Source organism: Hylobates moloch, unplaced genomic scaffold, assembly GCF_009828535.3.
Source record: "Hylobates moloch isolate HMO894 unplaced genomic scaffold, HMol_V3 SCAFFOLD_5, whole genome shotgun sequence".
Taxonomy (NCBI): Eukaryota; Metazoa; Chordata; class Mammalia; order Primates; family Hylobatidae; genus Hylobates; species Hylobates moloch.
The window spans coordinates 144,468,074-144,495,546 of record NW_026652280.1 but is presented as its reverse complement, the minus strand read 5'-3'; the positions used below and the strand labels follow the sequence as shown (position 1 = coordinate 144,495,546).

General features: G+C 33.7%; 1 protein-coding gene across 3 annotated transcripts in view; it reads left to right on the top strand.

Annotated features, from left to right (window-relative positions):
- The window catches only part of ADGRL2 (adhesion G protein-coupled receptor L2), a 696,353-nt gene that overhangs the window by 526,467 nt on the left and 142,413 nt on the right, over positions 1-27,473 (top strand). For all 3 annotated transcript variants that reach the window (XM_058439634.1, XM_058439632.1, XM_058439633.1), the window contains exon 7: positions 11,606-11,778. In XM_058439634.1, the coding sequence (XP_058295617.1) occupies positions 11,706-11,778 (73 nt within the window). In that variant the 5' untranslated portion in view covers positions 11,606-11,705. The remainder of the gene's footprint in view (positions 1-11,605; positions 11,779-27,473) is intronic.

Below are 27,473 nucleotides of genomic sequence, written 5' to 3'. Positions count from 1 at the left end.
ATTACGGTATTTCAGGGTAAGAATCAATAGAACAGTGAATGTATACCACTTTAAAATAAAGTACCTTTTGTATTGACAGAGCTGTATTTTACCCAAACTTAAGATGAATAATACTCCAGAGGATTTTTGGTTTCAAAACTATTCAAGACTAGGCTAATTTCATTTGTCTGTGTGTGTATCCATGCATACATGCACATATATATTTAGTAAGCTTGGTTTAAAGAAAATCTGTTATTTCATAGTAGATGTGATTTTCTTTTACCATTTCACACTAATGCATTTCTTTGTTATTGTAAGTTAGCAATTGAAGGTTATATGTATAATTCATGCTAAATTAGTATGTTGGTCTAGAAGGTTTTTCAGGAGACTAATAATGGAGTAGAGGCTTCTTTAATACATATGACTATATAAAACATTATTAATGTTAACAGATGTTGCACTTTAATCCCCTAGAATGACTGTTTGGTACCAGCAGGAGATTTATTAAGCCTGAATTGTGTGAAATTGTGTGTGCATAAGCTGCAACTTAGATTGTAAAAACGCTACTGAAAACTGTTAAAAAGTTTTAGCTGTAATTTGGCAGAGAAGTATTAACTGTGCTAAAAGAAGTATGTGTGTATGGTTGGCCCATGCGCCTTAACCTTTTTATCATTTATCTTCTTGTATTAATGTCACTGAATTATTAATTCATGAGCTAGGATGGGAAGGGTGAAGGCACCATTTAAATGTGTGGCAAATTTATCCTTATCGCCAGAGACATGAAAAAAAGTCATTTTGTGTTATCTGTAAAATGGAGAGGACATTTTAAAATTTCATTTACAGTAATCCACTTCACTTCCAGTCAAACACCTAGATTATTACTACCATAATATAATGTTATTAAAAATTTGTAACCTTCTCCACTCTTTTGTCTTACGTATATAATGTTGGTAGAAAAGTTTAGCCTTGATTTATTTTAATGTGATACTTGTTAATTGTAGGTTAAAAATGTTACTTTTACGAATGATATGTTATAGTTTGACTTACATTTTAAGAAAAATAAAAAATATTTACTGTAATAATAACAATCAGGGTATTTTCATTGAGGGGAGTCTGCATATAGGGAATTGGAAAGCTCTAAATATACGTTTCAAAGAAATGTTTGCATTTATTGTGACTTCATAATTATTTGGAATAAGATTGGTGATGTTGGCCGTGTAGAACTTTTAGCATTATACAAGAAACTTAGCACATTAGAATTTAGCATTTTCTTGTTGAATGTTATGTGGATCTGGGATATATCCAGTATTTCATATGGGTAAGTAGCTATGGTGACAGGAATTTCAAGAGTTTGAAGCCACTTTTACCAGCAGCTCTTCGAAACCCATCATGCAAATGGAAGAATACTTCAGGGGTCTTGTCCAAACCTCATCACTTTCATTCTCCATTACTTAACATTTTGATTGGTTTTATATACTCTCATGCCAAAGTGGTAAGATAAGTTACTGTGGTAATGTCCTTTGTTTTCTTTTCTAGAATTTCTCCCCGAACACTCTAAGGTATACATATGGCTCTGTTATACACACACTGAAAACACTAATTTTTTTTTTTTGAGATAGAATCTCTCTTCATCACCTGGGCTGGATTGCAGTGGTGCGATCTTGGTGCACTACACCTGCAGCCTCCCCACTTCAAGCATTTCTCTTGCCTCAGCCTCCAGGGTAGCTGGGATTACAGGTGGTGCCACCACACCTGGCTAAGTTTTGCATTTTTAGTACAGATGGGATTTCACCATGTTGTCCAGGCTGGTCTCGAACTGCTGACCTCAGCCCATCCACCGGCCTCGGACTCCCAAAGTACTAGGATTACATGTGTGAGCCACTGCATCTGGCCTGAAACTCTAATTTGTTTTGATCAGTAAGTAATGCTACTTTGTTTTTCTCATTCTAGTATGGTTAATTTACCTTTACGTTAACATTTAAATTAATTTCTTAAAATAGTAGACTAAAGTTGATTTGATTATTTTGGCAGACATGAATAGTTGTTCATTATGTGACTGAACTGCATCCAGTTATCTTGGTCTTAGGATTGTTCATCTATAAACAGGGGTTGGGCAAACTGTGGCTAGCCATCAGTTTTGTAAGTAAAGTTGTATTGGCACACAGCCAATATCATTTGGGTATGCATTGCCTGTGGCACCTTTCACACTGCAGTGGCAGACATACATAGTTATGGCACAGACCATATCACTCTTAAAGCCTAAAATATTTACTGTCTGGTCCTCCATAGAAAGAGTTACCTAACTTCTGATCTGACTGTATCAATCTGCATAAAATGTTAGTTCTAATCTTTACAAATGTAATGGAATATAATTGATAATTTTAAGCTCAAGAGATTTGAAAATTCAATAGTTTTTATCATCGTTGGAAATGTTTTTTTTAAGCAGATTTTTGCTTTTCTTTATATGTGGAGTAGCAATAAGTGATATTTTTCCTGAAAGTTTTCTGAATTGAAACATTTTAAAAGCCATTAAAATATTGGAAAAATACATTAGTCTGTTACCACATGAAGGACTCTTGGCAAGTAATTCAAGCTTCTAGTCATTTTTCTCTGCTTTTTATAACCTATGTTTCTTTTTTATTAAACATCACTGCTTTATTACTATAATGTTATTTGAAATTTTAATAGGTTATAAAATTATATTTTAAAGTTGAAAAAGCTCTTTTCTAAAAACCACATACCTCTCCTACTCCATGTTTGAGTAGTTAAGAAGCACTAAAACATAAATTTTAATTTAATAGAAGACATTTTGGCTTTTAATTTTTTCATACCTAACAGCCACTCATAATGACACAGTCTGTTACTGTTTCTTCATAGTTGTGTCCATGAATATTTTTTTTACTGTCTCATCTAAATCTCCTATTTTTTTTTTTTTTTTTTTTTTTTTTTTAATTCCCCTTTTTTTTTTTTTTTTTTTTTTTTTCATATTTTTGGGGCGAAGTCTTGCTCTTGTTGCCTGGGCTAGAGTGCAGTGGCGCTATCTTGGCTCACTGCAACCTCCGCCTCCTGGGTTCAGGCGATTCTCCTGCCTCAGCCTCCCGAGTAGCTGGGATTACAGGCGCCTGCCACCACGCCTGGCTAATTTTTGTGTTTTTGGTAGAGATGGGGTTTCACCATATTGGCCAGGCTGGTCTCGAACTCCTGACCTCAGGCAGTCCACCCACCTCGGTCTCCAAAAGTGCTGGGATTACAGGTGTGATAAATCTCCTAATATTCTTAGAGGAATCAGCTACACCAAACACAGAGTTTCAGGCCGACATGGGAAGCCAAAGAATCTACTCTGTTCATTCACTTAGACTCTAGCTTTATCTTTAGTACTGTTAATTAAGTTAATGATTTAGAAATAATTGGTATATTCCTTTTCTGTACAACTCAAGAAAATCCTTTTATTTTGAGTTTTACTTGTAGACACAGATATAAATGGTATGGAACATTTGGCATAATCGGGACTAACCCCAGCTAAGGCATAGAAACTTGCTCTTTCTTAAAGAAGTCCTGATGTTGTTTTGAATTTTGATTATCTGTAGTTTTCCCAGGAAGGGAGAGTGTGAAATATGTGAGCTAAATGTTTCAGGTTATAGTATTATGCCTGTCAATATAATAATCTTCAAGTAGATTTCAAAAACAAAGATTTTCTGAAACAGTTGCTTGTTTTTAAGATATGAATTAGAATAATTGCCAAGACATACTTTGATAGAAGAGACAAGTCCTTAGTTAAACATATTGCAGAAGCCCCCAGATGGCTTCCTTAACATTACTTAAGGTAGAATCAGGACCATAAATTTATCATTGGGAAAATTGGAAAATGGTGGAATCATAGATTTTTTTTTTTTTTTTTTTGAGGTGGAGTCTCGCTCTGTCGCCCAGGCTGGAGTGCAATGGCGCAATCTCGGCTCACTGCAAGCTCTGCCTCCCCGGTTCACGCCATTCTCCTGCCTCAGCCTCTCCGAGTAGCTGGGACTACAGGCGCCCGCCACCACGCCCGGCTAATTTTTTGTATTTTTAGTAGAGACGGGGTTTCACCGTGGTCTCGATCTCCTGACCTCGTGATTCACCCGCCTCGGCCTCCCAAAGTGCTGGGATTACAAGCGTGAGCCACCGCGCCCGGCCTGGAATCATAGATTTATAATCTTTCCCTACCCGTATATAGTTGCTGAACTTGAGACCTAGATGCTTGCTAATTACTGCAGTCCTTGTAGGGGCAGGTTGAGCCACAATTCTATAGTGTGCTCTTGATCTGAATCTTGACCTCTTCATTAGGATGACTGATTGCTCTAGGTACACGTCTCAAGGAAACACAGATCCAGAAACTGCTGTTAGTTACTTCTCTTCTCATCACATTTATTACCATTAAGTTTTGGGAGGTTTAGTAATTATTATTTAATGCTTATTTTGGATCTTGGTCATTTTCTTGCATATTTAATTCTCATGAGATTATTAATTTCTTGTAGGTGGCAGCTATATCTTAATCTGTTTTATAATACCTTTAGAACCTAACACAGGACCAGTTAATACATAAGGTAAAAACAATTAATGAATAACACTCGTTTTAGCACTGGATATCCATTAAAAATGTGTAGGAAGTACTCACTGGATATTCGTTGACTTGAATGGACATACATGAAATTATAGTGCTAATGTGATCTACTTTATGTTAAAGGCAAGAAATATAAGTTTAGATAATACTATATTGACATAGTTTGCAAATGAATTGTATCATTTATTAATTACAAAGGCAGTGTGCTACAGCACTTCACAAAACTTTCTTCGGCTTCTTACTGTGTATTCTTTATAGTTAATTTTTCATATATATATGTGTGTATATATATATACACATATATATACACACATATATATACACATATATATACATATATATATTTTTTTTTTTTTTTTTTTTTTTTTTTTTTTTTTTGGAGATGGAGTCTTGCTCTGTCTCCCGGGCTGGAGTGCAGTGGCCTGATCTCTGCTCACTGCAACCTCCACCTTCCGAGTTCAAGCGATTCTCCTGCTTCAGCCTCCTGAGTAGCTGGGATTACAGGTGCCCGCCACCACGCCTGGCAAATTTTTGTATTTTAGTAGAGATGGGGTTTCGCCACATTGGCCAGGCTGGTCTCGAACTCCTGACCTCAGGTAATCCACCCGCCTCTGCCTCCCAAAGTGCTGGGATTACAGGCGTGAGCCACCTCGCCCAGCCAATTTTTCATGTTTATTTTTAAGATCATTTGACGTATTTTACTCAGATTACCTCATTACCTCTAAGAAACCTCTGATGGTGATATTGATGATCTAATATATGACAGATCCTGGGTCATTATTATTTCATTTAGTGGTTGTATATATAGACCAAGAGAGAATTTGAATATTGATTCAGGGAATGGCTAGTCACGGTGATTTATGAACAAAGGATCCAGTGCAGTGAGCCAAACATAAGATTGCATCTTATGAGTGAGCCACGTTGAGTTTTTTCTGTTATACTTACCTGAATGATGATTAGTCCATAATCTTGTAGATGTTAATATTAAAACATTTGTTCCATGACTGTTAAAGATGCATTGCTAGTTATATTGGAGGAAATATTTATATATTTATTCTTTGACTTACTATGAACAACTTCTCTGGTAGTTTGGTTGATAAAATTTGTCAGTGTAGAGTAATTAGTTAACTTATATAATTTAGGCACTTTAGTAATATAAATGAATAAATTAAGATAGCTCATCTGGAAATAGTAAAAATTAAGTTAATATTTAGCTATTATTACCTAAGGGATGTTTTGCTCATGTAAACATTTTAAAAATCAACTCACTATTCTTTTGGTATTTCCTCACTTTCATATCTCAATATGATTTTGTTCCATATTCATTTTTTTATTTTAAAGGAAAAGATAGTAAAATAAGTTTATCCGGTCTACATAATTAGTGACAGTAGTGATTTTAGAACATGGGCTTATTTCTCAGCCCTTCTGCTTGCTTACTTTCCTTGTGTAGGTTAAGTTTTCAGCTTTTAAGATAAAATGGAGGTAATATATATTTCTTAAGGTTGTTGGGAAAATTACCTGAAAGAGTAAGCACACTGTTATCTATCTAGTTTAGCTGTAATTTTTTTGGGAGCCTGACTGCGTGGAAGGCAGTTACAGCTTTTTATTAGGACGAGTTATTTTTAAAGTACAGTGTAATCTCCCTGTGGATGAGAAATTTTGTTTCTTTTTTTCCTCAGTACACAACATATGTAATAGGTGCTCAGTAAATATTTGTTGAAGGAATAATTTGGTGAATAGTGGAAAGAATGGCTTTCTAGTTAGCCTTGATTGGGATCTAAGCTCTGCTACTTATTAGCTGAGTAATTTCGGTTGAGTTATTTTACCTCTCTGAGCCTCAGATTTCTGACCTTTATAATACTTATCTTGCTTTTTTGGGAAGGATTAGTGATATGTATCTGATACAGTATTTCAGACAACACAGAAGTTAGCTTTTTCCCAATTTGAGGTAAAGAAAAAGTTATTTTTAAATGGCAGTCCTCTCCAATTTTAAGACATTGTATTTCTTCCAAACTTTCTTTTTTCTTCTTTTTGATATGAAGTCTCACTGTGTCACCCAGGCTGGAGTGCAGCGGCACAATCTGCTCACTGCAACCTCCACCTCTCGGGTTCAAGCAATTCTCCTTCCTCAGCCTCCTGTGTAGCTGGGATTACAGGCACACACCACCATGCCCAGCTAATTTTTTGTGTATTTTTAGTAGAGACGGGGTTTCACCATGTTGGTCAGGCTGGTCTCGAACTCCTGACCTCGTGATCTGCCCGCCTTGGCCTCCCAAAGTGCTGGGATTACAGGAGTGAGCCACCGTGCCCGGCCTGAACTTTCTAATAGTCTAGAGTCCTCATGCAATTTTTTTGAATTGAATTACAAGTACCATAACTAGAAATATTTCCTGAGTGTCTACTATGTCTGCGAAACGAAGAAATTTTAGTAAAGGGTAAGACCAATGATGAATATTAAGGGGACTTTTGTATAAATAGTTTAATTAATGTCCTCTAGACTTGATAGCAGTGCCTGCAGAAAGAAGATGAAGAAAGAGGGTGGTGACTAGTGGTTGGCCACGTGGTTTTAAAATCTCTGTGAGCGTTGCCAGCCCCAGCCCTATCCATGTGAAGAAAAGAAAATAAACTCAAAGCCCGAAGAATGCTGAATGTCTGAAGTTTCTAAGAAAGCCTTTCTGATTAGGGATAGCAAGGGTTTGCTTAGCTGACTTACTGAAGGAAAACTCCCAGGAGTAATGATGTGTTCTCTGTTGTTAAGAAGGGGAAATCTAGTCTGTAAAGATTACGCATAAAATATTTCTGAAAAATGAATAACCTGATTGAGGTTCATCTAAAGTGAAATAAAACTGTAATTTATTTTTTTATTTTCTAAGCCTTTGCACAGAAAATGAAAAGGCAGAGTTGGGTTAGTGTCATCCTTTTTTGTGTTTGTTTTGGTAAAATACAGAAAAGCGGCTTTTGTTAGTAAATTCTGTCTCATAATGATTATAATTTTACGATGCAAATAAGATCCGAGACTGATTTTGTAAAGCTAACTTCAGTTTTCATTTAGAGTTGACATATATTTAGTACATAGAATTTAGGCTTACCTAAAACATTAATGTTTCATTTTACACAGAATTAGTGCATAATAACAAGGATGGGTGACTTTGGTAGTTCTCATGCTTAGCTGGCTCTTTTCTTTTCCTGTTCTCTTCATGCTTATAATTGTTTTGGGCTTAATATCCAGTGTTCGCAGTAGTTCACAGTCCGTGAGTAGAAAGCAAAAATAAAGCTTTAGATAGAACTCCTTATGGTGGCTTTGCTCCTAGTAGAATATCAACATTAGTTAAGCAGTTTTAGAAAATTGTAGTTTAATTTTCTTTTGCCCTTATTAATTTGAAACTTGTTATACTCTCTTTCAATGATGCTTATTAATAAACATTTTATTTTTTCCATGTTTGTTAAATAAGCCTCATCACATAATAAGGCTAGATGTGATTTCCTGGTAATGTAATATAAATATGTGACTTAAAATTAGCGGTGTTGTCCTTTTAAGTAATTTTGCTGACAGTTTTAGGCACGGGATATTTAATGCAGCTAATAAATGGAAGCAGGTTACTGTCTGAAAGACTACAGCTCACTGTACATTGCACGTGTGTAAAATGTTGAGGGCTGTTGGGATATACACAGCTGAAGCATATTCCTGGAAGTCACTGCTCAGCTTTGGAAGGTTTGGTAGTAATGACGCATTAATTGACTTTTTACATGGCAGAGTAATAGCATACTTAGATCAAAAAAAATGACAGAGGTTTGGTAGACAATGGTTTGTGGTTTATAGGAACAAGATTAGGATAAAATTGTTTGAATCTTATTTGAAGAATAAGGAAAAAGCAGAGATGGGAGTAGGTTGTACGTTAGAAGTGGTTTGGATTTTTGAAAGTCATAGTAATTTATAGTTTAAGTAGAAATCTGTGGTATCTTGTTTTACTAAGAAATGAACTATTACGTAGCAAGCATTACCAGGAGCTTCACCATGCACTACACCTCTACTCTCCCAGTTCCTCCGCCACTTCATCCTAAGCTCTTTGATGTTCTTGAAAGAAGGTTTTCTAAAAATCAAAAGAAAGTTATTAATGTGGGAATCATTTGAAGTAATCTTTTCTGTTTGTTGAAAGGAAATTTAATAGACCTTTTCTGGTTTTGTTACTTGTTTTTGTTTTGCTTTGTGAAATGCTGTTATTGAGCTTTTTGCAGTTACAGAATTTGAAGGACAAATGTTAGCTGTTATCTATGCCGGTGGTTTGGCTCCAATATGATGTAGAAGGAATGCCTTCTTGGGATTAGTGTCATGATATTTGATTATTCGTTCTATTCTTAGCTGATTGTGGTTAGTTAGGTATTTCAACTTTCATTAACATTTGTTTAATGGAAGGTTGTTTAAAACTTGGGTCACAGCAGTAAAATCTTTTGATTTAGTTTCCAAATTTCACTTAAAGCTTGAGGTTTTGGAAATAATTTTATTTGATGTAAAAGTGATTGGGCACAGGTTGTAGAATGATAAAAATAAATTTGATTTTTTTTTTTACTTATTCATTACACAGGCAGATTGACTTAAGCTTTATTTTCATAAAAGAAGCCATGATTTTATACATTTTAGAACCTGTTTCCATTTGTCAGAAACAACCACTTACGCTAAGTCTCATAATTGAATGATACGTACTTTTAAAATTGTGTTTCACATTCTCAAACCTTCAGAATACACTGAATTTTTAGTATATAAAATTTTTCATAGGGTATTCTTTCCTGGCCAAAGACCACAATAGAGGTCTTGATTGTGTGGTTTCCTCCTCCTTTTTCCCTTCACCAACAGAGGTTTTCCTATCTCGGCAGCTGTTTCCTACAAGGCAGTCATCAGTCCCTGATTTCTTCCTTCCTCCTCCTTCCCACAAACAAGGGCTCTTTTGAATAGTGGATGACTGAAGACAGACCGATCTTGGATCACTTTAAGAAAGTGGAAATGTGTGCAAGAGTTGAGCATGTGGGCAAGCTGCCTGTAGGCACTAGCTCATTCAAATTAAACAATGAAAACTTGGACAGTAAAAATTCTTTGCTTGGAATCTGGAGTGGTCCAAAGGCTGACTTAATTTTGCTTGCAGCACTTCATCTATGCGTTTAAATTATTCTGATTGCTTGATCAGATCATCAAACAGACTGTAAGGATATAAGAAATTGTTCATTGATGGCCTTTTGAATGTGACAAGCCATGAGATTATCTGACTTTTTAAAATGTTTTATATAGAATAATTTTCAGTTTTAAGGCAGGCACATTGGTACAGCAGTTGTAAACTGCAGGTTCACTTTTGGTTTTGGTTACTTTTGAATAGTCTATGGGAGCTCAGAGTGAAAAATGTACAGAGCCAGCCAGCTAGTTTTGCAGGGATGTGTGCCATGTGTCTCCATCAGATTAATTTTGGATACATCATTCTTCTCTTTGAGGAAGTTTGCGTTTTCCTTTGTTTCTTTGGACAGATAAGCATCTGAGGTGTTCTTAAATGGCGTAATACTGATGTCTTCAGTGCTTTCAGAGAGAGCTAAAACTTGGGCCAATTCTGGGTCATAGAAGGATCCTTAGGGAAGCATTTACATCTTTGAAACTATGGGCCCGAATGATTTCAGATTAATTTCATACATTATTTTTGTTGTGTTCTTAATAAAGCAAGATAGTACCTTTATAGGTAATAAGTGTTTCAAACCATTTAACATCTGCCTGCTTTTCCATTCAGATTACATTATAATGAACTGAGAGTAGAATGTAGTGTACTGCTAATAGCATCCCGTGTGATACGCTACATGAAGCATGTAGTAAATGCACAGTAGGTCAGATAATGTGCAAGGAGTCAAAAGTTAACAGAAAAATTTTGTTTTCTAAATTTTATCTATGGTTTAGTGACAGTGTCGAAATGATGTAATGAGTTTTTTTTTTTTTTTTTTTTTTTTGAGACGGAGTCTTTCTCTGTCACCCAGGCTGGAGTGCAATGGCACAATCTCGGCTCACTGCAAGCTCCGCCTCCCGGGTTCACGCCATTCTCCTGCCTCAGCCTCCCAAATAGCTGGGACTACAGGCGCCGCCACCACGCCCGGCTAATTTTTTGTATTTTTAGTAGAGACCGGGTTTCACCGTGTTAGCCAGGATGGTCTCGATCTCCTGACCTCGTGATCCGCCCACCTCGGCCTCCCAAAGTGCTGAGATTACAGGCGTGAGCCACCACGTGTTTTACTGAGTTATATATGCAACCTCAGAAAGGGAGGGAAGAGTTCCCTTACTGCTGCACTTTGTAAAACTCTTTAGTTGCAGCAAGTTAAGGATGACTGGAGAAAACTTGGTGTAAGAGTATTATTTAGAATAAAATAATAGGAAACGAACATGAAGAAACTGTAAGATGTTCCTTTAAAAGAAAAGTTTGTAATTTCCTTTCCCTCAGAGGCTAAATGAGGAGGCCGGATATATTTGGGAAATGCCTTCATTTTATGTGCATTGTAAGGCTAACGTTTGCTGTGATTCCTCACACGACCTCAGAAAGAAGTAAAACATTTGGACAGAACCCAGCAAATGACCTGGTCTCATGTGATCCTAGAAGCCGAGAAATACTAAGTCATATTCCTGAAGTTTTTGTACACTCTCCAGTTTGGAGAACTGGATCCATAGGGGCTATGAATACCTAGCAGTCAGGGAAATAAGTTTGATTTGGTGGTTAGTAATGTGGCGTTTTCAGAATCCCTTTGTATATGGCATTATTTTGCCATGTACAAATTTTGGCAATTTGACTGTCAAAAAGGCAGTCAACCTTTTTGGGCTTTTGACTGTTTTCAGAATGTAAGATTCAGATATCTAGTGTATAGGAGCAGCTTCTGTAGTGGACATAGAATCAAAATATATTTTATATTCAGGAGAGAGAGAGAGGAACGGAGAGAGAGCATTGTCATTTCTGCATTTTTTTGTTACGTAGAAAGACCATAGAGTAAGTGATGGATTTGTTTGCTTTTCAGATATGAAGATCAATGATGCAGACTGATGGTTTTGATGAAGCTGGGCATTTTTAACTAGATTCATTAAGGAATACAAAGAAAATATTTAAAGGGATCAATAATGGTGTCTTCTGGTTGCAGAATGCGAAGTCTGTGGTTTATCATTGTAATCAGCTTCTTACCGAATTCAGAAGGTAAGATCCAGTTTACATTTTGTTTTTTAAATCCAGGAGAACTTGAACTATACAATCTTCTTAATATGGAAGTACCTAGAATATTTGTTTATTATTTTAAAAATAGGTGTTAAAATGATTTCCTAAATATTGAATTGTTTATTAGGTGGTTGAGTTCTTTTGATAACACAGATATGATATAGAAAGTGCTAGATATGTGAATTTATATTTTATGTGCATTTATGAAATATAATCATTCTAAATAATCCCGAGGGAACTAAATGAAAGCTCTGTTTTGGTATACATTTTACATTTATTCACTACATTTATTTTAGTAAAATGGAAAGTATTTTGTGGAAACTTTCATCTTTAGTTACATTTGCTTGAGTGTGTGCATAATTCTAAAACTCCTAAGTTAAAATATTTAGTCTTTTATGAAAACTTACATTTTAATAATAGTTCATCTTTTTATGTTGTTTTTATCTTTAGCTATATATGTGTGTGTATATGTATATTCTTTGTAATGTTAAATTTGCAGAAATATAATAACTCTTTGTACTTAAAAATAGATGTGGAATTTTTCTTCAGCACTATTGCATTAAACATTTTTTAAATCTAGGAATAGTGATGAGTGTATTTTTCAAGACAGACCTGATTTTTAAAGAAATAAATATACTTTTGACGCCTAATGAAATAATTGGAACCATCATTTATTAACTATATAGATTTCTGGGATCCATTGTTTTCTTAATCTTAAATATTATTTCCATATGGAAACAACACACATGCAGGTGTTTTTTAGAGCAGGCTAGAAGGTAATATGCAGCTAAGATGTATAAATTTTATAGCTAGTTGATAGTGGCAGTTATTGGCATGAAAATGTATTAATCTTGTAAAGTTCATGAAGGGTATAAAATCTCTGAGAAATGCATATAAATTGTAATGGATTTAAAAAAATTCCAATTAAATATTCTTGAAAAAATGTTTAAGAATTAAAAAATTGATTTTGTATGTACTTTTAAGTGATCTCACTTATACCTATTATTAAAATTATAGGTGGAGAAGAGGCATACTGTCAATTAATAGAAATCTATTATTCCATTGTCTTTGTAATAAGCTTCAAAATGTTAAAGTTTTAATTTTGCTGAAAGAATTTTACTTGAATTGCTTGTTCCAAAGTTATATTTTATCATGTTCTCCTTGTCCCTCCAGTCCCATACATTCAACATATTGATATAATGTAATATAATTTAAATAAATAACAAATTTAGAAATACTTAAAATAAGAGTTTCTGTATTCAGAAAGTAAATAGTGTTCACCTGGATTTAATCACACTTGGAAGTTACAATCTTTGGGTTAATATTTTATTTTCAGATGACATTGCTCTTTGCTTTAGAATTGAAGTTGCATCATATCTAACATCATATGTAATCTGTGTGAATGAATAATACTATCATGATCAACAGTGAACAGGAATTGTGTTTAATAATATAGATTTCTGGCTTGGATTGTTGTGAAAATCTTGTGTGTACTCTGATGATTTTACATCTCGTTTTTGGGGGAAAAAACCTAACTGAATTCCTGCTGTTAGGTTGGAATGTTTTTATACATTTAAAAAAGATTACAGGTGTGGACCAATGGCTCATTAGTCCACATAATGAAAAAATTTCTAATCAAGTTAGAGATCACTTTGCTTGCACAGTAGCTCATCTCAGTGGGGGGCTAGCAAACAGAGACCTTTTTCATGAGATACTGCAGCTTTATTTTCAGTGTCATCTATCAGGTCAGCATTCATATCTGCTGTTAGGAGAAATTTCATTTTTGGCTCATCAGGCCAGGGGGTATTGCTTCTGAAGCACTTCCCTCCTACGGGTAAAAAGAACCTGGGACGAACCCATACTGCTAACTGCTAATTGTAAGAGTATACACAGTTAATACACACTGTTAGAACATTGATCTAGTATTGCATGGGTTTGTCTTAGAAAGTCTTACATGACATGATAGTCCTTTATTGCCAGAAAGCAGATAATGCTCTGTGAACAGCTATAGAGAAAGCCAATCAACGTTAGGTAAGAAGGCATAGGAAGGCAGATATGAATGAAACCATTCAGCCATTGAGTTTCTTTTGGGCCCTTACATGATTGTAACCTTTTAACATCTTACACAGTTTAGTTCTTTTTATACTTCTTTTTATACCAGCTTCTAGGTTCTTGCAGGTAAACTCAGTAAGTTTTCCTGAGTGGTTTCTTCCCTTTTTCCTCGTTTATTTAGTGATTAAATTGAGCTGCATGCTTAGGATTCAAAAATACGCAAGGAAAAATAATGCATAAGGCACAGTTCTTTTTTGGTTTATTTTATTTTTTATTTTCCCGTAAGTTATTGGGGCACAGGTGGTATTTGATTACATGAGTAAGTTCTTTAGTGGTGATTTTTGAGATCCTGGTACACCCATCACCTGAGCAGTATACGCTGCACCATATATATTGTCTTTTATCCCTCGCCCCGCTGCCACTCTTCCCCTCAAGTCCCCAAAGTCCGTTGTATTATTCTTATGTCTTTGTGTCCTCATAGCTCAGCTCCTACATATCAGCGAGAACATGGGATGTTTGGTTTTCCATTCCTCAGTTATTTCGCTTAGAATAATAGTCTCCAGTCTCATCCACGTCACTGCAAATGCTGTTAATTCATTCCTTTTTATGGCTGAGTAGTATTCCATCATATTTATATATGTATTTTATAGATATATATTTATTTTTTATATAATATATTATATTATATATTATATAATATATAAAATATAATATATGTAAATATATATTATATAATATATAACATCTAAATATATATTTTATTATAAATATCTAATATGTAATATTTATTTATATAATATTTATTTATATAATATTTATATAATATTTATAATTATAATATATAATTATAATATATAATATTTATTTATAATAAAAATATAATATTTTTTTATTTATAATATATTATTTATATTTATATATCACAGACACACACACACACATATATCACAGTTCCTTTATCCACTCGTTGATTGAGGGGCATTTGGGTTGGTTCCACGATTTTGCAATCGTGGCTGCTGTAACCATGCACGAAGGCACGATTCTTACTCTTGAGAAGCTCATGGTCTTGTGCAGGGATTGAAACCTTAAATACCTGTTGGTGGCTTGAGGACATTCGACTTGAGGTCAGACAAGAAAGTGCTTGTCAGAGGACCTTTCATTACCGTTCCAGTATTTAGCTTGGTTTTTCCAGTCTTCTGACTTTCAGTAGAAATCAAACATTAGGATTTTTAAGTAATGGCAACTAATTAAGATTTTGTTTAAAAAACAAGCGTGTATATCATAGAATAGCCATGGGTTATGCCTTTCTTTTTAGATCTTTTTTTTTCCTCATGTTACAGTTGTATTTTACCTTGGTACATGATTTTAAAGGCTTCACATAATTTTGGATTTGCTTTATGTCGGTACGTAATGAGACATACATTTCCAAATTCATAAGGACTTACTCTGTGTTCAGGCAAACTTTATAAATGTCATATTTTGTGTACACATAAAAGGGCAAATCACTAAGCATTTTTAAAGTTTGAACATGGCAAAAGCTAATTATACAATGGTTTAATTGTTATATCTACCTATCTCTATTTTGAATCAAGTCTTACCCATTAAAATTTACCTGTGTGTGTAAGAATCAAGTCTTACTCATTAAAATTTACCTGTTTCTGTAAAATAGGATTAATATTTTACATATTCCCTAAGCCTTTCCTACAACGTATTTTGGGGAAAATTATATTTAGAATTTCCAAATATAAATGATTTTATACAGACCAAACTTGCAAAATATTTTGTAAATTTTTCTTATAATTGATTTTGTTTCTAGAGAACTAATCTCAGATTCTTGAAAAGTCAGTTTTGTTGAGAGACTGGTATGCTTTGATTCTTTTGGCCAGTTTTTATAAGCATAGTACCCACTGTGGAATCATGTATCAGTAAGTAGAAAGTAAATTGAATTTTTGTGTCCTAGAGAATTAAATTATGCTATATAATGGAGCCTTGGCAAGCATAAGTTAGACACATGAAGGCATGCTCAAGTGATAAGTTACAAATAATAGTACTTCTTCAGCAAAATCAGTAAACAGATTTCAGGTTGAATTCTTTATGCGGTGAATATGTAATTAGATTTTATTAGTTAAAATTTTACTTAATTACCTCAAATTACATTGTTGCTTATCCTTATTTCAAAGAAAAATGTTACGCCAGGTATAAATGTGAGACATGTCAGAAACAGCTTTATGTATTTATTTTATATAAATCAAGAAAATATGACAGTTGTAGAAATAGTTTCTTGCCAGTTTTTACTGTACTTTTAAGTTCCCTAAGTACATTTTATAATGACTTGAGTTAATGTTATCTCTCTAAAAAGTATGTGTCTGTAGGGTCTTTTCACCATTTGGGTAGAGGAAAAAAAGGCAGATTTAGGGGTTAAATATGAAATAGTGAAAACTGTTTCTGGCATATAGGTATTTCCTTCAGAATGGTCTGAATTTGGTGGAATGATTAGTAACTTTATTCTCCAAGGTTAAATTTAAGAAAGATTAATATAATTCAGACTACCATATTCATTCCTCCTTTTTTCTTTCATTCTTTGATTTACACACGCATATAACAAAATCTGTACATATATACACATACTTGTGTATATATGTGCACTCACATACACGCGCGCACACACACAACATGCAGTATGCTAGTTTCACAAGGGCAGGGATATTTTGTTGTTCATTGATGTCTTCAAGTGCCTGAACAATGCCTGGCTTATAGTAAGCACTCAATCCATAGCTGTCACATAAATAGAATAAATCTTTGAAGAGGTTCGTAGTCTGTATAGTGAGGGAAAAGACAATGAGCAGTTGTAATAAGAGTGTGATAAGTGCCATAATGATGATATTCACAGAGGCATTGGGATGAGCGATAGTTGGGTGGTTGCATGTATGTTAGGAAATTCTTGTAGCTGGAAGTGATGATACAGCAGAATCACCTGGAAGATCTGCAGTGGGGCCCAAGCATTAGTTAACATTGCTGACAAATTGCAGGGTGATGCTGATGGTGCTGCTCAGCATCACACTGTAAGAGCCACTGCGTGTTGTATGTGCTTAGGGGTGGTTGGGGTGAGGGTAGGAGTGCATGGGTGTAGACATGGTACAACTTTTTCAAAAGTATTTTTGGAAAAAATGATTAGATGAGTGATCATGATTCAGAAGTTAGTAACCAGTTGTTTCTTGGGAGTTAGTGTCTATTTCTTTGCAGATTGTTCTTTATTCCCCTGATTAGGCTTCTTGGGAATAATTTTAGTCTTCAGAAAAGGATTTTTTTTTCTTTTTGTGTTTTTTTCTTTTTTTAAATGAAGTCTTGCTCTGTCTCCCAGGCCGGAGTACAATGGGATGGTCTCAGCTCACTGAAACCTTCACCTCCCGGGTTCAAGGGATTCTCCTGCCTCAGCCTCCCAAGTAGCTGGGATTACAGGCATCTGCCACCACGCCTGGCTAACTTTTGTATTTTTAGTAGAGACGGGGTTTTACCGTATTGGCCAGGCTGGTCTCTAACTCTTGACTTTGTGATCCACCCACCTTGGCCTCCCAAAGGGCTGGGATTACATGGGTGAGCCACGGCGCCCGGCCTTTTTTGCTCTTTTCAACAGTATACTCAGAAAAAAATTTTGAAAAATTTACACCAAATTGGAAAAAAACATATTTTTCCTCTTAGGGATAAATGCTCTGCTTAGTAGAGCTCTTAAAATCTTGTTTCAATTTGTCTCTTTCACTCTAATATCCTAGTTCTTTTCTTGTTGAGAATAACTACATGGCCAATGCTATGATAACACTGAATTGACTTACTGTGGGGACTTCAGATTTCCCAATCTAACAAAATTGACTACTTTTGTTCATTTCAGTATATTTGATTAGTTGAAGTCTAGGAGGTCAATTTTCAGCAAGGTACTTGGGGATTTGGCTGTAAACCTAATGGGAGTCACAACTCCCATTAAATTAATAGGAATTGTGTATCTGTGCCTGCTGCATAGCAACTGTAACTTTATTTTTTAAATTCACAAATTATGTAAATTAACACCCATCTAAAGCAATGAATTTTTTAAAAATTACTATTATTATTTTTTGAGACGGTGTCTTGCTGTGTTGCTCAGGCTGGAGTGCAGTGGCGCAGTCTCAGCTCACTGCAGCCTTGGCCTCCTGGGTTCAAACGATTCTCCTGCCTCAGCCTCCCAAGTAACTGGGACTACAGGCACCCACCACCACGCCTGGCTAATTTTTGTATTTTTAGTAGACATGGGGTTTCACCATGTTGGTCAGGCTGGTCTCGAACTCTTGACCTCGTGATTTACTTGCTTTGGCCTCCCAGAGTGCTAGGATTACAGGCGTGAACCACTGTGCCCGGCCAAAAAAGTGATTTTATTTAAGAAAATACTTAACTGCATTGCTTTTAGGGACACTTTAGATATTCTTTATTTTGTTTCATGAGTATATTGTAATTTGATTGCAGCAGCTTTCTTCTCCATAGGTAGCGATAATTCAGTCTTAAAAATATAAATCTTAATGCCTTTACAAATTATATGATGTTGTTTTCTTCTCTTGCAAAAATCAAATTATTATAATATTACCATCAGCATTCAAGATGAAGGTAAATATGTTCCAAATGTGACTCAAAGTTGCCAAAAATAAAATTAAGCTTAATCGGATACACCGGCATCTTTTCAAAAGTTAATTTGAATTATACTTTGGTCATCTTATATACCAATAATTAGTGTCAGAATATGCCGTGTTTCATAAATGAAGATAAAGTTCAAGTGCTTGATGGTCAATTTTTTTTTCTTCCCACTTTTCCTCATGCTTTCTTCTTGATTCTATCTTCTTTTGCCTCTTTTTCATTTGTGGAAAATGTTTGTTTATCCACAGTCTTTCTTGATTCACCAATAGGTCTATTGTTGGCGGAAAAAGTATTGCAAATGTGTATGTCATTCACAACAGTCACCCAGCAGACCTCAAAAACGTTATATTGCGTGGCTGTTTAATTTCTGTAAACCTCCATTTTCTGACAGAAAAGACCATATCAAATATTTAGTAAATAAATTTGTTTTTAAATAATAATTTGCTAAAAGTAAAAAGGTTATTAGCTTGTGCATACTAGAGTAAATTATAGAAATACTGATTTTACATGCATATTAGGCATTTACACAGTTATTTTTATAGTTTGAAAGAACCAATAGTGTATTACAGGTAGTTTAATTAAAAGCACAGGAGGCATATAAGGCACCTTAATTTTGTGGAACTGTAATTCTGTTAATTTCTCATTACTCATTAATTTCAGCATTGATGAAGCTCTTCATTTTTTGAATTAATACACTTTTTAATTTTTTAATATACTATAGCTTGTGATATTAGAGAATAAGATAAGTGATTGAACACATCTGAAGAACACATCTAAAGACTTTTGTAGAACGTGCTGTGTCTCAAAAAACTGATTTATCTGCCATATTACTAAGGGAGTGTCTTACTAAAACATATGCTTGATACCCCATGGTACTCTTTATTTTCTTTTCCCCTCCTCTGCAAGACAAAGAATGACATATGACAGCCATGCGGGCTACACATATTAGACATCAATTTGGATTAGTGAATATCTCATGGCGTCTTTCAACCCTGCTCCTGAACTCCTTTTGTCAACTTGACAGAAGTGATTCCAGGAGAATACCTAGTCCTAGCCTTGGGATCTCTTGGCTAAAATGTAAAGCTGAGAAGGGAATACGTATCAGCACTTCAGGAAGCAGAAACAACATTTATAATCTCTTCTTGTCAGCATGGGACTCTTCCTGAGTTTGACTTTTATGTCTGCCATAATTCTTGTTTTGAGGGCTTATTTTTCTTAAAAGTGTTTTTTTCTTCTGATTTTGAATGTATATATCTTCATGAGAAAAGAGAAAATTAAAAAATTAAGATAAAACTTTTAGAAGGTTCATAATTCTGTGACTTTCTTATGCCACAGCACATTTCTTTTCTGTTTTTCCACGTATACCCATACTTCATATGGATAAAGCCAAATTATATATAAATACAAAATTAGGTTATTCATCTACATATACTCTTATATTCATATTTTCACTTTTAATTATCAGAAACAGTATTACTATGCCATTATATATTTAGATTATGAATGTTATCAGATGCATAGTAATTTAATTATACAAATTTAATACCAATTATTTAATCCTCCTTTTCTACTTGCCAGCCATTTGTACTTAATTTCTTTCAAGTAAAATACATATCTATATAATTATTTTTCCTTCACAATTGGTTATTTCCTGAGGCTAGAATTCTATAATTCTGATAATTGTACTGGAGATATAGACATCTTTCAAATTGGCTTTTTTGAAGGGTTAAACCTATGCGCACACATTGATGACCAGTATATAAATCCATGCATTTTACCAGCAATGCTTTTAAATTTTAAAAAGAATTAACACTTTGATTTGTAAAAAAGGGTATCTGATTATAAATTAAATTTGTAATTTGGGGGATACCTCTGAGGACAAAAACATTTTTTGTAGATTTATTTATTGGTCAGTTGTCATTTTGATATGAACTTTTTGTTCACTGCTTTTGCCAACTTTTCTGTTTGTATTGCTAATACTTTTCTGATTTTTTTTTTACAATTTATTGATAATCCCCTTTTTTCATTTTTATTATAAAAACCTATTTGTTTGCCTTTTAGTTTAATTTACACTGTTTAAAATTTTTAATGAAAACTTCAAATAGAAGAGAGAAATTTGTAGTATAACACTAATCACAGGTTTAACAATTGTTGAGATACTGTTACATTTGCATTATTGCACTCCTTCTTTCCTTTCTGTTATGTAGCTATTTTCTTTTGTGAGCTCTTCCATTATTTTATGCTTAAAAATGTATATCTTGATCTCAGTTAAATGTTTATTCACTTACATTTCCCTGTAGCTCTTAAATATTTTTATTTAAATTTTGAATCCATCAGGAATTAACATTTTTATAAGGTGAAATCTAAGGTCTTTGATCATTTAATTTAAAATCAAGTGAACTAACATTAAACCAACTGGTAAGAATTAAATTTTAACCAACACGGTAGTTGAAGTTGAATTAAAAATGGATGATGGATGATAGTTGAAAAAACAAAAAAGAAAAAGAATAGAAATAAACACTGTTTATATCTACACAGATTGAATTGTGAATGAAAATGTTACTGTTCTGAATCCAGTGACATATCAGTGTTCTTCTCTACTTAAATGATTTCTGTATCCCATGTATTTAGTAAAGTTTATTTTTAAGAGTTTTTATGTTGTTGTTAAACAGCCGAGAGAAGCAAAAGCATGACTGTAGAGATAGATTAAAATATCCCACCATGAAGATGAAGTTCTGCATTTTAGGAATTTTGGAGTTTCAAGAAACATAAAGAATTTCCTGGAAAAAAAAGAAGGGATTCATATGAAGCCTGGTTAAGTTTTGCACAGGGATTTAATCTAAAAAAAAAGGATCCAAGCAAAATTCTTATTTTGTTGCATATTTACAGGGTGCGTGTTACTATTCCTGTACCCATCTCTTTGTATCTAATTGTTGTGTGTTTGTGTGTGTTAATCATTAATTAGTTCTCTTTTACCTTACTGATTCTTCTTTTTCTCTTTGTAGTACTAAAATCTAAGCCAGGTGGTAGATATGCCTATATGAAGTTCAGGCTTTGGTTAGAGGCAATATAGTAGGTTAATACAAGTCAGAGACTTCCTTATTTTAGTTACATATTACAATAGAAAACCTGTTGGATTTTAAGAGGCCACTTTTATATGGTAGAATGCTGTGATGAGGCAATGTTGACAGGCTTTTTAAAAACTTGGTAAGTAAAATGAAGGAGACAGGTGCTGTAGGTTAAGTTTATTTCCTTGTTTAAGGAAAGTGTTTTTCTTTTTTTTTTTTTTTTTTTTTTTACAGTTTTCTTGTTTGGTTGCTTTTGGTAGATATGTTGAATACCTGAACATTTCTCCAGTTGGAAGGAAGGGAAATGGAACCCATTGCACTGGTAGGAAGGCTCATTCAGGGAAGTAAAGAATGTGTATTAGGACCCAGAGAGAGGAAAGATTCAGGAAGAGATGTGTACAGCCACAGAAGAAAGATGATGGAGGAGGTCATGCTGGGCTTTAAACATCTTATTTATCTAGAATAGTGCCCCTCAAAAGTTAATGTGCATATCAATCACTCAGGGATCTTGTTGAAATGTAGATTCTTGCTTCAGTAATCTGGGTGGTCCTTCTGAGTCTGCATTTCTAATAAGCGCCCAGGTGATGCTGAGGTTGCTGGTCTGTAAGAAAATGTCTTTATTAGGGAGTTTTGGTTATTAAAATGTTTAGTCTAGAAAATGAGATTTTACATGACAGTGACTTCCGCTCTTAAAAATCGAGGTTTGTTTTAAACCCAAACAACCATAGTTGAAATATAGAAATAACATCACTTTCAGTTGTATAACTCGTTTTATTAAAAAAGGAACTAAGCTACCTTGAAACTTTACTGAACATTTTTATATTTTGTTGCACTTCTAATCCTATTTTATATGCTTTCTATTGACCTTTTATCTGGTGAGTTGCTTTGAAAAATCCCTGAGTAACAATGCAGCCTGACCCTTTCTCCCTAATATTTCCCTCTATTCCCTATTGATCTGTCCTACTTCCATTCTATCATACACAGAAACAGTGTTTTTAACAGCATTTTAATACAAATGTTTTATTATTTAAAGTAACACTATAAAGTCATGTAATGCAAAGTGTATGTTTGTCTTATTTAGAAAAAGTTTATTTTTATTATACTCATTTTTCAAAGTCAACTTATTTAATCAACTAATAATTGTTGTTTTTGCCTGAGTATTAATTCCTTGATTTATTAGCACCATAAGAGTATAAGATGGAAGTACTTGATTGTTAACTGGTCGTTAAAAATGGCTAAATATATTTTATCTGCCTAAGGTTATCTAGTGATTTTTCCACCTTTTAGTATTGTATATAATCAAAGATTTTCTTCTTAGTGGACACAATCGCCTTTTCCCTTTTCTTTCAGAGGCAAAGATATAGGGTACTGATATGATTTGTTTTAATTTTACAATAATATCAATTATAAAGTAAATTTATTTCTTAATGAAGTTTATTAGACTCTTCAGGCTCTTAAACCTCTCAAAAGTAAGTTAGTAGCAAATTTTAAATATAGAGAGTTCTATATAGGTACCTGAGAGGTCGAAGTGTTTTTATTTTGATTTTTTTTTTTGGTGGAATTAAAGAATTTTGGACTTTGAATTACAGCTTGGGTATTAGCAGTGTAGAATTTTTCATTTTACAGATGAAGAAACCAAGGCCTGCAGATTGTTCCTTTGTCAAGCTCTACTTAACTGCCAGTCCAGGTTTCTTGCTGTAGAACTTTATATTTAGCTTCAGATCATTAGTATATTTTCCTATCTCAGCAGGCTGTTACTCAAGAATATTTAAAGTATACTTTATATTGCTTAACATTGCATTACTTAATGGTAATTATCAAAAGAGCTAATTATGTCGCAGTTTTCTTAATGTTTATTACCATTTTAGATGAATAACTATGTTAAGATTTACTTTTTTTTTTAGTGAAAATTATGTATATACAGGAGGACCAATCATGCTAACACTTCAACTTTCAAATAATCTTCCAAAGTTTACAGCCATAAGCATATATTTTTTAAAAAGCACAATTTATCTTTGAAGTTACCAGCTATTGCTGAGAACTATATTAACTGTTAGAACACTGAAAACCTGTAACAATTATAACAAGAATTGTGACTCTTAACTATGTTTAGTTATCAGTCCACACAGATTATCAGTCATCATTAAAACAGTTAAAAGGCAGGCTCCTCCTGGGCCCCTCCTTCAGGTATGTGTTTTGGACATTATCTTTTCCCTTTTGTTTGCTTACAACAGGAAGCTGGTTTAATCCTTTGCTTTGTTTTAGAGTTAAGCAAATAGAAACCATCCCTGTTAGCTTTCAAAAGCTCTTACTTTTGTTGCATTAATGGGACTCACTGTAGATTGTGTGATCTTGCTTTATTTACCAGAAAGCTTACCTTTGAGAGCTGTCACTCCATTCTTTCAACAGTGTTGTTAATTGACCGATAGCACTGATTGAGTGGAAAACCTTCAGTGACAAAAGACTGGATATAGGTGTGAGTCCATTTGAAAGGCTGGTGAATCTTTGCTTCGTAATCCCATTTCTGTTTGCACTGAAATACTAAATACAGCCTAGAAGAACAAAGTATATTTAAAAGCATTCAGAAATGTTAAGCAACAATAAAACCCTGTAACCATTTAAATGACAGCAACTGACTATTTGAATTAACTTTGTGTTTGGCTTAATTTGGGGCCCTAATTATTCCTAACTTACGTGAGTAGATTTCAATTATAGTATCCTGCAGGGATTTGTAGCTAAGGCAACTAAAAGAATCATTTTACATAAAGTACTTTTGTTCAACTGATTAGACAAGTTAAAACATAATGATGTAAAATTGAAACCCTTCTGACAAGGTCCAAACAAATGTTTCTAGTAATTTTGTCCAAAAAAGATTAATCTAAGTTTGATTTTAAATAGTATTTTGGTCTTTTAGGACAATTGACTTTCTTGTAATACTGATAAGTATATAAAAATGCCTTAAGATTGCATGTTTTGGTAAAGGAGTAAGACTTTAAAGGTGAGGACAAATTTGTCACAGTGGATGGACACCTTCCTAAGTAATGTTTATTTGCTTTATAATCTTCGATACACAGTTTGACAGCTTTAAATACATAGATTTAGAAGAGAAATACATATAAATAACGTGAATGACTAGTACCTATTTAATTCTGTATTTTGGAATACATTTCAGTTGAACACAGATCAGAGGCTCATTTATGGATTTGAAATGCTTTATACCAAGAAGTACAAGGACACAATGTGGTTGACATTGTGCTATATAGTCAGTGGACAGACTGAGTGTCTGACTTGTCCTGCCGAAATACTCCTCCCCACTACAAACAGCCACATTAATTTTAAACACCTTTACCAGAATGAAAGCTACTTTAAACTTAATTACTGGTGCTGGAGCACAATATTAAAAAAAAGCATTAGCCAGCATCCATAGATCATTTTGAGGCTTAACCATAACATTTCATTGGAGTCTTACAGCTGTCTAATATCAGTGTGTTGTAGTGAGTGAAGTGAAGAGGCAGCAACTCTGTTCTATATCTTGTCTTAGCACTGCTTTAAGTTCTCGTCGTTGTCTTCTTTCTCCCCCTCCTCCTCTTTTACCCCTTCTTTCAGTTTTTGAATATCTACAACATGTGAGTCATTGTCTTTTCACACTTGATATTTTCATTATTTCCTTTAAGCTAGTCAATTCTACGACCTGTTTTTCACTAAGTGAAACAAAATCTAAAAGGCATGGTGTAAAGTTCACAGACCTCACCTTTTTGACTTCAAAGTGAAGTTTTCCTCCCATAGCACAAACCAAGCTATATAACTGCTTCTTGAAAACAATGCCAATAAATTCATTCTTTGATCTATTCAGTTCCTTTTTGTTCTTTAGTATACTTTTTGAAAACTAGTAACCTTTAAGAGGCTTTTTCTAATCTAAACAGGAATCCTCTGAATTTATATAGCAGCACAGTCCAATACAGTAAGCCACAAGTAGTTATTGAACACTGGAAATGTGACTAATGTGACTAAGAAAATACATTTTTATTGTTGAGAGCAATTTTATAGGTACTTCTTTCCTGTAAGGCTTTGTTGTTGCTGTTGTTATCTGTTACACCTCCTTTATATGTTTTAGCTAATTCATTGAAGTTAAGCACAATGTTTTATTTATTTCTGTATTTTTCATAGTGCTTAGGCATTCAAAACTATTTTAAATGATTGAGAAGCACATTCAAAGAGACTTAGTACCAAAGCTACATTTTAAATATATACTTAATTTATGGGGCAGGGATTTCACTAATGATCACCCAAAAACAATATGGTTAGTTTATGAATATCGAAAACAAAGGAGTGTCCATGCCTGCGTAGTGTGTATCTTACAGGAATTCAGTCCTTAGGATTCACAGCTAAGTATACTACAAGCATATTTTAATACTTAATTATAGCAAACCCTAGTTATTTACTGCAGCCTCAATTCTTATTATGAGATTTTGATAGTTGTTTAAATTATTTGGATGGTAATAACCTACACTGAAGTCAGCTAACGTTGGCTTCTCTTCCCTAAATATGGAACTTCCTTCTTAAAATCCATTGATGAACCCAGCTAATATTGCCATTTGCTTTTTATGGTTTGAGAATATGTTTTAGAATATAAGTAATTATGAAGGCATCAGTTAAAAATGATGAGTAACGAATATCTCTAGTCATTTCGAAAATTCTTGTGATCTTGTCTTGTGAATTCTTTAGTAACTAGAAAATCCTCTGATTTTAGCTTAAATATAAGGAGGACATTTTATCTTCATAATGGGTAATGATGTATTTTATTATAGTGATACTTTATATAGATTTATACATCACACCTGAAAATATATTACTTTTTTGGTTCTTAATGACTTTTGGCTCTTTTTCTTAATTACTTTACTGTTAATATTAAAATGTTTATAGCTTGTAATATATAAAAATTCATAGCTTTTTTGGGGAAATTTTCATAAAATGCCACTTAAATTTGTGTGTGTGTGTATGTGTATGTGTATGTATTCTGGCTGTCAGAATTTCTTATTTTCTATGTATGTTTGCAAATGAATTTCTGATTTACCATTCTGTCTCTGTGTCTAATTTAGAAAAAGAAAGAGCAAATTCTATATTTAGTAGAAATTGAGGTAAATACACAGTACAACTATAGGATTTGTTTGTATATTAATTTTGAAGAGGAAAGCATCTGACTTAGAATGGCGAATTAAAACATTATTATATTCTGTACAATGATGAACTATTCTAGCCTCAAGTACTTGGTAGCTAAAATGCTTGCTCAGTAAACTTAAGAATTTTTCATTGACATATTCAGCATGGATTTGAGGTTTCAGAAGTGCTAGTTTCTAATCCTATCATCTAATAGTTCATTACCACCTCGTTTTAAAACAATAGTGATATCTCTCAAATGAAAGCATTATTTTGTCAAACTTTATTCCTGAATGGTTTACATTTGTTTTAGAAAGTCAGTCCACTTTAAAAATGAAAGTTTGGCACCAGTGAAAGTAACTGAAAAGAATGTATTGCTGTTTGATAAGTCAAATAGGAGTGTTGCTGCATCCTTAGAACAAATGAAAAACCTTCCAGGTAACCCCCCGGTAAGAGAAAGATGGAAAGATATAGCTTCTTTTGGGAAGAGATATTTATGAATCTAATCTGATATGTATATGGGAAAATTTTTTTTAAAAAGCTGTATTCTGTAAGCATAGTTGCTATGTTTGTCATTTAATAATGAAGAGAGTAAGAAAATTCTCCCCTGATACAACATTGACTTAATTGTCCTTTTATAATACTTCTTCAAAGTATGATAATTATGAAATGAAAATGTGAAAACACTTGGAGGAAATGAACCTCCATGGATTTGAGTAAAAATTTATTTTCCTTTTTATTTAG